The following is a 16,291-nucleotide window of genomic DNA, read 5'->3' as shown; positions in this document are numbered from 1 at the left end:
GTGAACTCTTGCCTTCTGGCAGAAGATACAGAACAGTTAAAATTCAGACCACACATTTTCTGAACAGCTTTTATCCCAGAGCTATAATTGCACTTAACAATGAAAAGGACCACCATCAGTGAGCTGTTGGACAGTATTACTTGGTATGTTGTGTGGATGCTTATGTGTTTTTAGGGGGCAGGGAATTTTGGCAGCTGGGAGTGTGTTTGGGGATTGTCGTGTGTGTGCGTGTTAGGTCTGGTCACTGGGTGTTATATGAATTTCGTTGTATGTGTATACTGTGTATATGCATACAATGACAATAAAGTATTATATTTTTTTGTTTTTCTGGACAATTGGTATGAGCTGCCTAGAACTATGCATAAAATAAGTGGCCACATAAGCTTTGTAAATGAATAAATGAGCCACAAGCTGTATTACTTATGAGTTATACTTTCCCTCTTTTTTTGAGAAACTAATTTTTATACTGGGAGTGTAAAATTTAGACATCAACTGTGAATTACTGTGGGAAACTAACAGTCTGGTTTTCTGTTGGCAATCAGTGGCTAATGAGGTTAAAATGTTAGATTTTCTATTTTGAACAGTGGCAAGAACAGTGATCAGTTAATGCAGGTCATCTAAATCTATTGGTCTGAGGAAAAAATTAATTGGTGGACTTTGGAGGGCATGCCTTTTGTGTCTAAGGTTAAAAATTATCCTTTTATAGTTTAGACCAGGGGTGTCAAACTGGATTTCTTCGAGGGCCCGTTTTACCTGCCAGAGGCACTGTGAGCCATTCCCTTGATATTTTCAGGCTTGCCCCGCGGGCTGGATTTAAGTACCCTGTATCCTGCCCACAGGCCTTGTGTTTGACACCCCTTGTCAGGCCCATTGGAGTCTGAATCTGAGGAGGAAGACAAACAGCTGACAGGAAGCGGGAGTGGCTCCGGTGGCTGTGGAGGAAACTGGGGAAGGGCAAAGTCTGCCTGGGCAGGGGTAGAACAAGGGATAGGGAATTCAGAGGAAGACCCATGCCCACCCCCTCTTCATCTTAGGACACGTAGGGAGGAATGGAGAAGAGAGCAACATGGGTTGTGTAGCTTATGGAAAGGGCCCTGATTCTCTTCATTAGGAACACCTGGGAAGAGAGTTTAAAAGAGATGCAGGCTGAGTGTGGTGTTTGCTGGGAACAAACGTGAGTTTATCTTGTGTTGACTGGTTATTTGCGTTCCTGGAATCCTCCCACCAGGTTGATTTATTGCCTGGAATTCCTTCTCTTGCCCTGCCGGATTAATTACCTCATCTTGCCTTGATTGGACTTATAGTTAAAACTTTTGTTAACAACGTTTTGGACTTGAATCTCTGCAGCCACAGGCTGTTCCTGGGAGAGTTCTTCTCCAGACCAGAAGGTAAGCAGGACATTGGGGGCAAAGTTGGAGCTAAAAAAGGGACACCTATTTGACTGTATTGCCTTTGTGCAATGCCCAGGTCATCACACCACTGGTTTAGACATTAAAAAGATGATTCTCATAACTATTATTTAGAATATTCTTTTATTGGCCAAGTGTGATTGGACACACAAAGAATTTGTCTCCTTTGCATAAGCTGTCAGTGTATATACAAACAACAAAATGATAATCATAAGATACCAATAGGAAAAGATAATAGGAAAGATGAGAAGGATAATAGTAACACAGTCCTACTACATTAGGCATAAGATAGCGCTGTGGGAATTAAGCGTTTAGTAGAGTGATGGCCTGGGTGTATCTTTTTGTCTAGTTGTTTTGGCATGCAATGCCCTATAGCAGCATCCTGAGGGGAGGAGTTGAAACAGGATATCCAGGATATGTAGGGTCTATAGATATTTTCTCAGCCCTCTTTCTGGCTCATGAGCTATATAGATCCTCAATGGAAGGCAGTCTGGTTGCAGTTGCTTTTCCTGCAGTCCTAACTGTTGGTTAAAGTTTGTACCTTCCTTTTCGGCTGCTGTACCAAACCAGGCAGTTATAGAGGTACAAATGACAGACTCAATAATTCCTACATAGAACTGTATGTCAGCAATTCCTTGGGGCAGTCTTAGCTTTCTGAGTTGATGCAGGAAGAAAATCCTTCGTTGTGCCTTTTTAATGATGGTTCTAATGTTAACTGTCCATTTTATGTCCTGGGAGATTATAGAACCCAGAAATGTGAAGGTCTCTACTGTTGATACTGTGTTGTCTAATATTGTAAAAGGTAGTAGAATAGGAGGGTTCCTCCTAAAGTCCATTATCATAGCTACATTTAAGAGTGTTCAGCTCCAGATTGTTTGTCTGCACCACAGGGCCAGTTCAACCTTCTGTTGATTGCAGATTCATCACCAACTCGAATGAGGCCAATGACTATGGTATCATTGATATGTCCAATATATTATGTCATTCATATGACCAATATATTAAATTATGCCTTGGAATTTTTTTCCCTCCAGCATAGATTTAACGGTATCTCATCTTTTTCTTGTTCCAGGAGACAAAGATGGCAGCAAAGTGACTACAGTAGTAGCAACTCCTGGACAAGGTCCAGATAGGCCTCAAGAAGTTAGTTATACAGACACTAAAGTGATCGGGAATGGATCTTTTGGTGTTGTTTATCAAGCCAAACTCTGTGATTCAGGAGAGCTGGTTGCCATTAAAAAAGTTCTGCAAGACAAGAGATTTAAGGTAAGGAGATAAAACCAATTCTTAAGAATAAGCTCTGTCCATCTCTTTCATTCCTTTCTGATTGATTTTTCTCCAAAGAGCATATTATGTGCATTGACACCCCAATATTTCAAATATAGTCTGGTGCAAAACAGAAATCTTGTGCTGAAATATAAGGTATTTTTAATGAGCTGATAGATGGACAATAAAGAAAGAAAAAGGAAAAAAAAAGACTGATTTAATGGTTTTATTTTAGTCATAAAGTTTACGTTTCCACCCCTCCTCCCAAAAGCTGAATATGGTTGCTTAGAGAAACTAAATTAATAGGATAATTTGAATAAATTAATTTTACAACAAGCTTTCAATTACTATTTTATGATAGTAAGTTTTTTTTTCACTGTGGTCTGTTGAATAATAATTGGTAGAGTTGGTTGAGTTATTTAGTGCTTTGAGTTCTAAACTATGGTTTACAAAGCACAGTGGCTGAAGTTGTGCCATACTTGAAACATACATATCAAATCATATTATAAATAGCTAATATATTAGGTATTTGCAATTTTACTTACCGTTTTAATTGGATATTTTAAAAACTTTTCTGTTCTTGCTTTATATCTAACTAGAATGCTATTGGTATACAAACACCAAATAGCACTTGTTGCGTTTTTATTTGAGTACATGAATTTCTGTATCTCATTTTACATATGCCGAGGTAGTGAAGTTTCAGAATTGACCAGAAGTTAATTTTTTAAAAAACAAAACCTGGCACATTTTTTTTTAAATAAAGGTTTGGATATTTGGTTATTTAAGGTTTGGTTGACGTATAGCTGGATAGGTAATTTTGGTCAGCGAGTTCAGCCTCATGCTATTTGGTGAATTCCAAATGAAAAAATTCCCAGAATTGTCTCTGTTCCTTGTTAAAACACAGTCAGTGAAGAAGAGCTTGTCACCTCTGCAGTTAATTAAATTCATCATTGAACTGCCCTTATTATAATATTGTTATAATATTTTCCCTAACATTCTGCTGGTATTTGACTTCCTTTAATTAAAATGTATTAATCTGGAATGGTATGGATCAAGTTTTGAGTGTCTTCTGATGAAATTGTCCAGATACACGAAGGGTATTTATTCCTCTGTTCTCAAGGCTGTTATTCCCAAATGTTATTCAAAAATATTGTTGCCAAGCCAGGTCTCCCCCAAGAAAACCTTTCATTTATTTTTCCTGAGTGAAGAAATTTGCATTTGTCTTGGTTGAATCTTGATCTATATTTTTGTTTGTAGAACCATAAAGTTGTAAGGAATCTTAAACCTTATCTTTCTTCAACTTCACATTCATTGAAGGATGTATTAGATCAGTCAAACTCAAGGCCTGTGGGCTGAATCTGGCCCGCAGGGTGCTTAGATCTGGCCGACGGGGCTGACCTGAAAACAGCAAAGGCCCGGCCCATGGTGCCTCTGCCAGTGAAACCAGGCCTGGGGGGCACATGCAACCCCCTGTGCCCCATATTCGGCTGCAATGGCCTCCTGCAGCCCTCTCCCCACCCCGGACTCCATTTCCACTGGCAGAGGACTAGCAAAACAAACAAACAAAAAAAAGGAGAAATGTTTCCCTTTTTGCATTTGAGCATGCAAGAAGAGACAGGAAAGGAGAAGGGGAAAGAGGAAGGACAAAAAAAAGAAGGGAAGATGGGAAGAGAACAAGGAAGGAAAAATAAGGAAAAGAGAGGAAGGAAGAAGAAAGGAGAAGGAACAAGGAGGGAAGGAAGAAAAGGAAAGAAGGAAGGAAGGAAGGAGATTATGAGTGAGGGAAGGCTCAGGGAAGTCCTGCCTTAGCACTTGGCCACCACAGGTGCCCCCAGCATGAGTGATGTTGAGCTGGCCATGCCCACTTTGGCCACGCTACGCTGGCCATGCCCCCGCTGGCCCTCCGAGATCAAACACAACTCTGATGCGGCTCTCAATGAAATCATGTTTGACACCTCTGTATTAGATCATCTTTGACAGATGACCATTCAGCTTCTGTTTGAAGAGTTCTAAACAAAGTAGAACTCACTACTTTAAGTAGCACTTGTTCCACATGCTGACAGCTTATATGGTCAGGAAGTTCCTATCTAACTTGAATCTACTTCCCTGCAGTTTCAGTCTATTGATTCTGTCTTTCCTTTTGAGGCAACAGTGAATGCCCACTTTCTTTCCTATGTGACAGACTGGTGTGTTCTGTCCTGGACATTGTTAGCTGCTGCTTCAATGGTAGTTCTTAGGTTGGAATGCTTTACCTTCCAACTGTTATTTCAGAGAACCTGGGAGAGTAGCCCAGGTTCAACTATAGTCTTTTTGGCCTGATTTTGCTAGGTGACTGGGGATAGGGATAGATGGGATATTGGTGAAGTGTGATGAGCAGGTGCTGGTGACCCATTTCAGTAGGCCTTCCCCCAGATTGCTGAATACTAGAGGAAGAGAAAGTTTGTGGATATTGGTGCTGAGGGGCATTAGATTTGAATATGACGTGTGTTGCCCAGTTCTAGGTGGGCATTGAGATGGGCAGAAAAAAACTGGGAATGGAAGTGGGAAAGTAGTTCCATTGTTGTTGTGACCAAGGAGGGCAATATGGTGGGAGGCTGAGGATAGATTAGTCAATCTAAGAGCTGCAACATGATCTCAGGGGTGAGATTTTACCAGTTCGCACCTGTTCGCTAGAACCGGTTGTTAACATTCTAAGAAGTTTGGAGAACCGGTTGTTAGGATAAATTACTGGCAGGAAGGAAACATACTGGTGTTGCTTACAGAAACTGCCTCTCCATTAACCCTTACTACATTCTTGGCAGGACTAGACTTCCTGTTTCAGGAATTTCTCTAGAGTTTTTTTTTCTCCTTTGCTGGTAACTTTGCTTGTGTGGAGTGACCATTCAAAGTTACAATGGCACTGAAAAAGTGACATTTTTCACTTACGACTGTTGCAGCATCCCCACAGTCATGAGAGGCCAGGCGAGGTGATGAATGCCTCCCTTGATGAGAGTGATATTGAGTTGGCCACACCCAGACAATAACATGACCACCAAGCCACACCCACCACCTAAGCCACACACACAGAACCGGTTGTTAGAAATTTGAATCCCACCACTGCTGATCTGCATATGGAAGATATCATCATCTCACTGTCTGGTTCTTTAGAATTCATATTGATATTATCCTACCATAGGGAGATGGGAGCTATTAGATTGGTATATCTCAGACAACTAATAGACCTGCAGTGTTCCAGAAAGAGGATCCCACCCCCCCCACCCCCCACACAAAGGGTAGTTTAGCTGACGTCTTGGTGGTGGCTTGAAATTGGCAATTGACAAAGGCCTTAGGCTGTAAGTGGAAATTGTAGCAAGAACATTGTTATCATTTGTGGGTGCAGACAAAATTTGAAAAGTGATTCCAGTGAATGGTTTTGTGTAGGGTTTGGTGATTGAAGTCGTATAATTCATAGGAAGAATGTGAAGACGTCCTCCAACAACTGACTTGAGAGGATGGATGGGAGTAGTAACATTCTTGTACATAGCAAGGTTATGTGCAGGCATTCGTATAAGTAGTCCTAGACCAGGGGTGTCAGATTCGATTTTATTGAGGGCCACATCAGGGCTGTGTTTGACCTCTGAGGGCTGAGTAGGCATGGCCAGGTTGAGCATGTTTATGGTGTTGGGAGCACCTATGGTAGCCAAGTGCTAAGACAGGACTTCCCTGAGATCCTCGCTCCCTCTCATTATATCCTTCCTTCCTTCCTTCCTTCCTTCCTTCCTTCCTTCCTTCCTTCCTTCCTTCCTTCCTTCCTTCCTTCCTTCCTTCCTTCCTCCCTCCCTCCCTCCCTCCCTCCCTCCCTCCCTCCCTCCCTCCCTCCCTCCTTCCTTCCTTCCTTCCTTCCTTCCTTCCTTCCTTCCTTCCTCCCTTCTTTTCTTTTTCCCTCTTCATTCTCCTTTCTTCTTCCTACACCTCCTTCCTTATTTTTTCTTCCTTGCTCGCTTCCCATCTTTCCATTTTCTTTTTTTCCCCTTTCTCCTTTCCTGTCCCTTCTTACAAGTTCACATGCAAAACGGGAAACTTTTCTCCTTTTGTTTTGTTTTTAGTTTGTTTTGATAGCCCTCCACTTGCTAGTGAAAGTGGAGCCAGGAGGGCTGTGCTTGTATCCTCGAGACCCTTTTTTGACCGTGATGGCCTCCTATAACCTTCTGCCAGCAAAAACAGGGTTGGGGGGGCTGCGCGCTGCCCCTGTGCCCCATTTTCAGCTGTCATGACCTCCTGCAGCCCTCTGCAAGCGAAAACTTGAGTGGCTCCCTCCCCTGAGCTCCATTTTCTCTGGCAGAGAGCTGCAGGACGCCATCATGGCCAGAATGAGGGTGCACGACCCCCCCGCCCCCCAAGCTCTGTTTTCACTGGCAGAGGCACCGCAGACCAGCCTCCTGGCCCAGTTCTAAGCAGCCCATGGGCCTTGAGTTTGACAGATCAGGACCTCAACAGCCTAGTCTCAGGCCAGAATGGCAATATATAGAGGTAGTCCTCGACTTACAACAGTTCATCTAGTGACCAAAGTTACAATGGAACTGAAAAAAATGACTTATGACTTTTTCATACTTACGAACCTGTCATGTAATCAAAATTCAGATACTTGGCAGATCTTGTGCACTTGGCCCCCACTCTCAAACCTCGTCCTCCAGCAAGCCTGCTCCCCACCCTTCCAATCGCATGGGGGCCAGGTGGCTGGCTTGCTGGAGGATGAGGTTTGAGGGAGGGGGACAAGCGCATAGGGGCTACAGCATGGCAGTGACTGGCTAGGTTGCCTCATTGCAACTCCACAATCTGACTTTGCTCATGGCCACTGGCTGGGACAGAGCAGGAAGCTGTGCATCTGGCAGGCCTGATCGGGTGCCTCTACCTGCTACTTGGAGCATCAGCCCGGCAGTCACGAGGGTTAGACCCAATTGCGCTGCATGGGCTGCGGACTTGCAGCTACCTCTTGGGGATGGGGGCTCCTTGCCTTTCCTATTTGCTGCGGCCTTTGCGAGTGGGCGGGTACGGGGCAGGGAGCAGGCTTGCTGAAGAATGAGGTTTAATGGTGGGGCAGAGTGTACAGGGGTTGCAGCATTGTGATGATGGCGACCAGCTGGACTGCCTCACAGCAACCCCTCTGTCCGTCTTTGTTCTTCTGGTAGGTCAGGACCTGGCGTTCTCCCTCCCCCTTCTGCTGGAGACCTTTCTACCTCCCGCAACCCTGCCTGATGCCCCACAGTGCCTGGCCCCAAGGTGAGCAATGTTGAGCTGGCCAAGCCCAACCTGGCCACACCCACTCATTGGGCAGTGACCAGCCGGCCATGCCCCCTCCCCAAGGGCAGCCACAATGCTGATGCAGCCCTGAAAGAAATTGAGTGGACACCCCTGCCTTAGACTGCTGGGAGTAACTGTAGGGAGTAAGTGTCCATTACTGTAGGGAGTAAGGAAAATCACCTGGATGCAAAATTATTACCGAGCAAAGGAACTGAAATATTTTTTAAGTTCTGAAAAACAAGATGGTGTTCTGGTGGCTCAAGCAGATCCCTCCCCAATTCACTGGAATATAAAACAGGGTAGGACTGTGCAGCATAACGTAAGTTGTAAGGTTCTATTATATCACCATAAATGAATGAATGAATAAAGGAATAAATAAATAAATAAATTGCAATAAAAAATGAACTCTTATTGTGGAGTTGATTGTAAGGACTACCTAGTGGGGTTCATACTTAATTCTGAATAAAGTTTGTCCTGTAAGGAGGTTTGGTTCTCAAAAGCTGCAACATGGATATAATATTATGAAACAAACAAAATGTTAAAAGATTACGATACTTAGTTACAGTACTTACCAAGCACATCTAAATTATATTAAACCCAAACTGTCTTTATAATCCCCAAGGCATGTCATAACTTTTGAGCATCTCTAATGTTTGGAAATTGAAAGTTGAAAAATTTAACATGCCTTAAATTGTTTTCAAAGCTGAAATATGAAAAATGACAATGTTACCTTTTCAAGATACTGGCGTTAGCTGCAATCCTTTTTTGGGGAATGATGATTCTGATGATGATTAGACTTTTATGTGTGTTTTTGATTTTAGCCCCAGATTGCATAGATAGGGTGAAAGTTGATCTCCCTCAGAACCACATAAATGACAGTTTGGCAGCTAAAAAGAGTTTGTTCTGTCAGGCAAGCATCAAATAGATAGATACATAACTGTTATTGCACTTTTAGTCTCACCCCCTGCCTCAAAGTAAAAGCTAACTAGTTCATATATGATAGAATTTACACACGGTTAATAACATTTAGGAACATTTAAGGACACTGAATATTGTTAATAAGCAATGCAAGTAAAATAAAAATCAGACTCCCCTGGAAATGTAAAAAGGAGAGGGAAAATCAGTTTTAAAGGATCTCTGTAAAACTGGCAGTATAATGAAACATGAGCTGGAGTTCCTATGACACATGCATTGAAGAACATTATTTTCTCCTTTGAGCTGCTCGGATCATCCAGAGAGTGGGAGGTGCTTCAGTCCGTGTTGATTGTAGGCTGAGCTTAATTATGAGGAACGCCCCTCCCTCCATCACGTGGCTCCATCAAGGCGTTCCCCAGTTTATGCTCAGCCTTCGTGAGAGTTAGGCTGCGTTGTTTATCCCTCTTTGGCCGTTTCAGGACTTCTCATATTTGCTTAAGGTTTGCTTTAATTTGTTTTTTTCCTTAGCCTCTGTGCATCTGGCTGTGTCTCTAGAGAAAGGGGAGAGCGTTCCTTGCCCCCTCAGGGGGGAGTAAAACGGGCGGTATTGAGTGCTCTCGCGCTAACCCCCCCCCCAGCCTCGATCTCAATTCCTGCCTCTTCCAGCCGCTCTTTGTTAGTGGCTCTAACTGCTTGCGTTTTAAAGCGCTGCTGTTTCTTTCCCCCACACGAACACCGCACCGCCCCTATCGGCCTCCTAGCCTTGCTGGAGGGGCTTAATTCTGCCCTGAGCAGCCCCAACGTTAGACTGGTAGGCGGCCGCCATTTTGGGCACCGCCTCGTGGTCGGGAGCTAATCAATTCTCCGATCTCCATTACAATGACCGCTGCGAGTGTTTTTAGCTCGCCTTACAGGCTTCCCCAGCTTATTCAGAGCCTCTGTTCCTCTTTGGTATCGTTGGCTATTCCGCAGCAGCGCTCAGGGCGAAGTAGAGCAGCACCCCTGGTACTCCCTGTTGTCGTCTGGGAGCAAAGCTGCTGGAGGCCTCACCTCTCCAACCCAGTGCCTAAAGAGGCCTCAGGCGTTCATTTGGCCAATTGGATAAGTTTGCCAGGGTTGCCACAGATTGAGATCGGATTTTATGTGACAAAAATAAGAAATAAAAAATAAGAAATAAAAAATAAATAAAAAAATAAAACAAAAATAAATTATTAAAAATAAACAATAATATATGAATATATGCACTGTTTATACATATATATGTATATTTTCATACAGATAAACAATGCTCAGAGCATTGCTAATAGTACAATGGCAAATGACCCTGTACTTCTATCATGCTAAGCATATGCAACAATGAAACAAAATGGAATCTAAATACATGGGAAAGCCCTGTCATAATCATAATAACAATATCATATATTTTTTACATCAAATTCCAAAAGGGGGATGCGGACCAGCCAAAAAGGATACCCGGCCTTCTGTCATAGGCCGAATCCTAGGCGAGCCAATCGCCTCTATTATTCTTCTGTATGATCTTTACCTCTTAAAATGGCAGATGACAATTAAGGCCCTCCTTGAAGGCCAATTATAAGTCTCACCTTTTGCGCAGCCAGGCTAAGGAAACTTCAAAGGCCTCTGAGGAGCCCCTGTGGCACAGTGATGACAGTGCAACACTCCAAAGCTACTTGGAGCTTGGCAGCTCGGGGTCCACTGGGCTCAAGGCTGACCCATCCTCCCAAGATGGGTAGAGTGAGGACCCAGATTGTTGAGGGCAATATGCTGACTCTGTTGACTGCTTACAGAGAGCTCTAAAGCACTACAATGTGATACATAAGCACTATTGCTGTATGAGACGCCTTAAGGCATCATAAGCATTGGAGAAGGAATTCCTCAGGCGATCCAGGGAGTCTCCCTCGGTGCCTCCAGCCCCCCTCCTCACCTTTCTTTCCAGATTACTCTTCCCTCCTCAGGTGCAGCTCTCCCCAGGGGCAGCAGGCCCTGGTCCACCGACCAGATGGGCACTTGAAGCTACACTTACTTCACGACCGCTGGTCTGTGCCAAGAGGAGCCGGACATAATCGAGATTCAAGAACAAATGAAGTCATGGATGGAGCTGGCTATCTGCCAGGGGGTTGCAGAAGGTCTCCAACAGATTTCCAGACCCGGCTTCCTCCTGATGACCCCCGAACACGAGTCGCCATCGGTCAGGTCCCCGCTTGGATCGGATCCTTCCACGGTCAGGTACCTTACAGAGGGTCTGTCCTCTTCCAGAAAGAGAACAGGGGGACGAGGAAGGTAACTAGATCAATTCAGGGAGGAGGAAGAATTCAAATTGGGGCCGTCTCATTGCAGTGCACCCCTGTCGGAAATGTTTATGGAGGGGGAGATGTCTCAGGATGAGGATCTTACCCCCAACCATCCCTCCTCGGTGAGCTTGTTCAAGCCACTCCTGTTCAAACCGCTTATCCTTAAGGCCCCAAAATAGCATCTCTGGCCTGTACACTCAGTCTCCCTCTGCCTTTCCTTCCTCGGAGGAGGGCTCAGAGGATGGCAATTTCAAGCAGCCTGTTGTGGGAGCCGAAATGATTCCGGCTACGCCGCTCTTCTCTGACCTGGTTTAAAACAGCTGACCTCCACCGGGGCCTCCCCTGCCCCATCCAGCCAGGACAAGGGTTTTTTTATCCCCAATCCAGACTCCTCCAACCCACCTAATACCCCCAAGGGGGAGGAGCCCATTGTCGGCTTAGCATCCTCCTCCCCCCCCGTGATCCTCTGGAGGTTCTGTCAACCGAGGACAAGAGGCCTGAACTAGCCTTACGATACTGGGCTCTCCATGCCTATGCTTGGGCCATCAGATCAGCTCTGCCGCTTCCCCTTTCACCGGGTCCTCGACCTGATGGATCCGTCAACCATAACAGCATGTCCCCTCATCCCATCAAGGGCTCATCAGGACATCGCTGACCTTCGGCGTGGCAGAATCCTCGGCCGTTGCCCCTTACCATTCAGTTAAGTTTGCCAGTAGTGCCGTAACCTCTCTTGTCACAGCCCCCCGCCTACCCTGGCTCAAACACCGACAGCCGAATGTCAAACTTCGTCTTGGCTACTGCTCCCATCAAGGGAGACAAATCACCGGCTCAGCTCCGGAACCCCCGCTAGTGGAGTCCCGAAGCAAAATATCGTTCCCTCTCTTGTGGAGGCCAGAGCCCCCAGCCATGTCAGAGAGGGTCCCCCGACCCTTCTACCAGCCTCTCTCCCCTCCCAGGTACCGATTCCCCCCCCCTTTCGGCCATCCCAAAGGATCGAGCCAATTCGGGCAACAGGATCAGAAGGGGCGGCACCCATAAGAGACCCCTCAGGGGATCAAGCGGTAGTCTCTTCCGACGCCTTGGCTCGGAAACACACACCCCATTATACAGGCTATCAACCCGTCCCACCCTCTCAACGAGGACGGCGCCTTGCTCCCATCTCTTGGGGTCCCCACTCTCTCAGGTGGATGGAGAACGATCCTAGACCTAAAATGACCTAATCTTTCCTGCCTCCGCAGGCTTAAGATGTACACCTTGCAGTCCTTCCTATTGGGTACCAGGCAAGGGGACCGGCTCCCTCCTATTGTTCTTCCAGAAGCGTTTCTACCCATCCCCTTCCGGGCTCTCCCTCCCAAATTCCACGGGTTTTGTTTCACCCTTCACCACTCTCATTAGGTGGACCTCCCTTTGAGTTGATATCGGTCCCCTGAACCTCCCAAGGTTCTCGCAGCTTTAGCTGCTCCCCTCAGGAACCTCTCCGTTCGTCTCCACCTTTACCTCGGGGACTCCTCATCCTGCCCCTCCTCAGACGTCCAGCAGAGAGGGACCCCAGAGCTCTCTCTCTGCCCCCCCAAGACCATGGGCCCCTCATAATCTGACGAGCGCCAACTGTCGCCATCTAACCGGATAAACCAACTCGAGCCCGTAATTCATTTGGTTAAAAGGGAAAAAAAAGTTCTCTCCTTGGAGAGATTCCTAGCATACAAGGATTCGTCAAACATATCCGGTGATCAAAAGGCAACACTATTAGAATTGTCTAAATTATTGGGTAGGCTGGTCTCAAGCATTTCTATTGTTCACTGGGCCCGTTTTCTCACCAGAACCCCTCAGTGGTTTCTGCTCTCTTTCAAACGTCTGGTAGAAGTAATCCAAAATCCATGCTCAGGGTCCCTCCAAGGGGCCTTACCCCTCTCCTCCGGCGATACAACCCCACCACCAACAAGGGCCACTCCTTCAGGGAGCGCCAATGCTCCTCCCTCACCACAGATGCCTGCCTGTCCGAATGGGACACTCTATCCACTCGTTCGAAGGGCGCCGCTGGTGTAGTGGTATCATGCAAGATCCCCTCTCTCGGCACAGGGCAGATAGTCGAAGACAGAACGGGTATGCAATATAAAATTGGGTGGAACTCCTCACCATACTCCTGGCCCCACGCAGCTTCCTCCCTCAGGTATGCGGGCGCCGTGTCCTCCTCACCATCAGCGGCACCGTCAAAGCCACGTCTCAGACAAGGGGGCACCCAGACCTCTCGGTTAATGAGATAAGTCAAGCGCCTCTGCCACGGGGTGGAGTGCAATCTCCTCCTTAAAGCAGAGCCATCTCAGGAGTGTCAATCACCAAAGCGGATTGGTTGAGCAGGGCCATGGTGGACCAATCCGAACGGCGTCTCTCCCGTCTCTGTTCTAGGGGTGACCACATTCTTCGGCCTGCCAGTCAAGGATCTCTTCACATCCCCTTCAACACACACCCCTGATTTCCCTCGAGGTTCCCCTCCCATGGGGCCTAGGATTATGATGCCCTACGTTGCCCCCGGCTCCCAGGGCCCCCCTGCACATCCCCACTAGCACTAGTTTCCCAGAGTCATACAGAAGCTGATCCCGAGAACGCAGAACTGTTTCTGGTGGCTCTCCCTTGCCCCAGGCGCCCTTGGTTGGCAGTCCTCCACAACCTATCGGTAGCTCCTCTCTGGAAAATCCCCCCGTGGGGGGGATCTCCCCCTTTCAGAGGCCCCTTCTGCATCCGGATCCCACTGGCTCTAGCTAGCCGTCTAGAGCTTGAGCACAACCGTTTAAAAACAAACAAACAAATAAACAAAAAGAGAACGAGAAGTTCCCTGACCAGGTTATTGATCCCATCTTAGTTTCCAGACGGCTCTCAACTAACCGAACCCATGAGGTCACCCGAAATAACTCAGCAAGCGGTGTCACCTATCCCAGGTCAGCCTTTGTATTAAGGCATCCCTCAGACAACCCACTAACTCCTCCAACTTTTCCTCATACCCTGCCTGGGACCGTGATAGGGTCCTTGTGTCCCTCACTGAGCACCTCTTGAGCCTCTCAGGGAATTCTCCCTCCAGCTCTTAACTTCAGGGTTCCGTTCCTGGTGGCCATTGCTCGGCTCGTCGAATATTGGAGATTGCAGCATCGTCGGTAAGAAAGAACCTCTGCATCTTCCTCACTGTCCGGGTGGTTCTCCGGCCCGACTCTACCTTATTGCCCAAGGTCAACCCAGCCTTTCACAAGGCAGGGGATCTCATTCTCCCAAACCTCTGCCCCAACCCTCGTGCGAAAGAGAGATGCCTGTAACATGCCCCTCGCATCTACCTTATGCGCTCCCAGCCCTTCATGAGGTCTGAATCCCTTTTCCTTCCTTTCAACCCAAGACTTTGGGCCACGAAGTGTCCCCTCCAACCCTCGGCCCCTGGATCAGAGCTACTATCTCCAGATCTCGCTTGTCACAGGCTTGCCAGTACTAGTGAAATTACAGCGCATCCCACCAGAGATGCAGATACACTGGTAACTTGGGTCACTCAGGTCCCAATCACTGATAATTGCCGGGCCTCCACCCGGACTCCTCCGTCTCCCTTCATTAGGCATTCCAAGATCGAGATATTTTTCTCAGCTAAGGCCTCATTTGGCAGACGTGTCCTGCGGCGGGTCCTCAAGGACCCAGAGAGGCTCCTGAGCCAGACGGGGTCCCTCCCGTAGGACAGCCAAGCTTTGGTATGTCCCACTCTCTGGATGATCTGAGCAGCTCAAAGGAGAATGGGCGTTAGTTCTTACCTGACACGCCATTTCTCTTTGAGCTGCGAGGATCATCCAGCCCCACCCTTATCCTTCCTGTTTGGTGGGGTCTTGTTTCGGCCAATGAATCATTAAGTCTAGTAAGATGAGAGTACGGATTTCTCTTCCCTCTCGACTTCGCATAAACTGGGGAACGCCTTGATGGAGCCACGTGATGGAGGGAGGGGCGTTCCTTAGTAATTAAGCTCAGCCTACAATCAACACGGACTGAAGGACCTCCCACTCTCTGGATGATCCTCGCAGCTCGAAGAGAAATGGCGTGTCAGGTAAGAACTAATGCCCAATTTAGCAAAGAGGTTTTCTTGGTTTCCCTTCCCATGCTACTGACAGAAGAGAATGTAAAAATGGGCCAAAGCAAGCTCTTTTAAAGTTTGAAACATTGTTCTTGCTCAGGTAGTTGGCCAATTTAAAATCTGGGAACTGGTTGTTACCAATACCTCATTGCTGGGAGTTACAATGTAGAAAAAAAATGTCCAGAGACATATCTAATACATTTGTAATGAGGTTTTTCTTAGAAAATTTTGATATTCCATAGATTCAGTGGCACAGAAAAGGGTGATCAAATATTTAGTGGCTACAACGTTCAATATATTTAAGGGGATTTTTCGGTGTTAGGGAAGATGCTATATAATATTGATATTCCATAGATTTAGTGGCACAGAAAAGGGTGATCAAATACTTAGTGGCTACAACGTTCAATATATTTAAGGGGATTTTTCGGTGTTAGGGAAGGTGCTATATAAAGAGATGTGCTAAACTCTTTACAGTTATATTTATGAAGAAAGAAAATAGAAAAATGTTTTTGTCTTATTTCCTCAAATTTTACAATCCAGAGTCAATTAAAGCTGAATGGGAATATTCATAGCAGACAAAAAGGAAGTGTATTACTACTTGTGAGATTTCGACTATGAATTGAGGGGTGTTTTCCTGCTGGGCAGCTTTAAAAAAGGGGTTAGAAGAATACATGTAGAATAACATTATTATCGGCTTTATGCTAAATCCAGTATTGAAGAAAGTAAGCCTCTTGATACCTGTTGTGTGGAAAGATGCGGTTGAGGTCTTGTTTTGCTTGTGAGCTTCGAGTTAATAATTGGCTCAGCACTGAGCAGAATGCTACTGTATGTATACTTAACGTATATTTATTAGTGGAAATAAAAACTATCTCTGCAGTATAGATTCCTCTCCCCTTAGATTTTTTTTTGTATTCTCATCATAGACATGTACCATGTACCATGTTTTCCCGAAAATAAGCCCTACCCTGATTTTTAAGTGTGTGCCTAATATAAGCCTTACCCCAAAAATATGTCCT

General features: G+C 46.1%; 1 protein-coding gene across 24 annotated transcripts in view; it reads left to right on the top strand.

Moving 5' to 3' along the window:
* The window catches only part of GSK3B (glycogen synthase kinase 3 beta), a 148,959-nt gene that overhangs the window by 17,294 nt on the left and 115,374 nt on the right, over positions 1–16,291 (top strand). For 22 of the 24 annotated variants that reach the window (XM_087926154.1, XM_087926150.1, XM_087926146.1 and 19 more), the window contains one exon: positions 2,482–2,675. The exons of 1 other annotated variant lie outside the window; for it this stretch is intronic. In XM_087926154.1, coding sequence (XP_087782280.1) covers positions 2,482–2,675 — 194 coding nt within the window. Of the gene's footprint in view, positions 1–2,481; positions 2,676–16,291 lie in introns of those variants that run through there. One more of the 24 variants, XM_087926161.1, reaches the window with a different exon arrangement.

This window comes from Pseudonaja textilis, chromosome 2 (assembly GCF_049901715.1).
Source record: "Pseudonaja textilis isolate UNSWEBS1 chromosome 2, rPseTex1.2, whole genome shotgun sequence".
In the NCBI taxonomy this organism is placed as follows: Eukaryota; Metazoa; Chordata; class Lepidosauria; order Squamata; family Elapidae; genus Pseudonaja; species Pseudonaja textilis.
The sequence above is the reverse complement of the archived record's forward strand: the minus strand, read 5'-3'. Positions and strand labels throughout refer to the sequence as shown.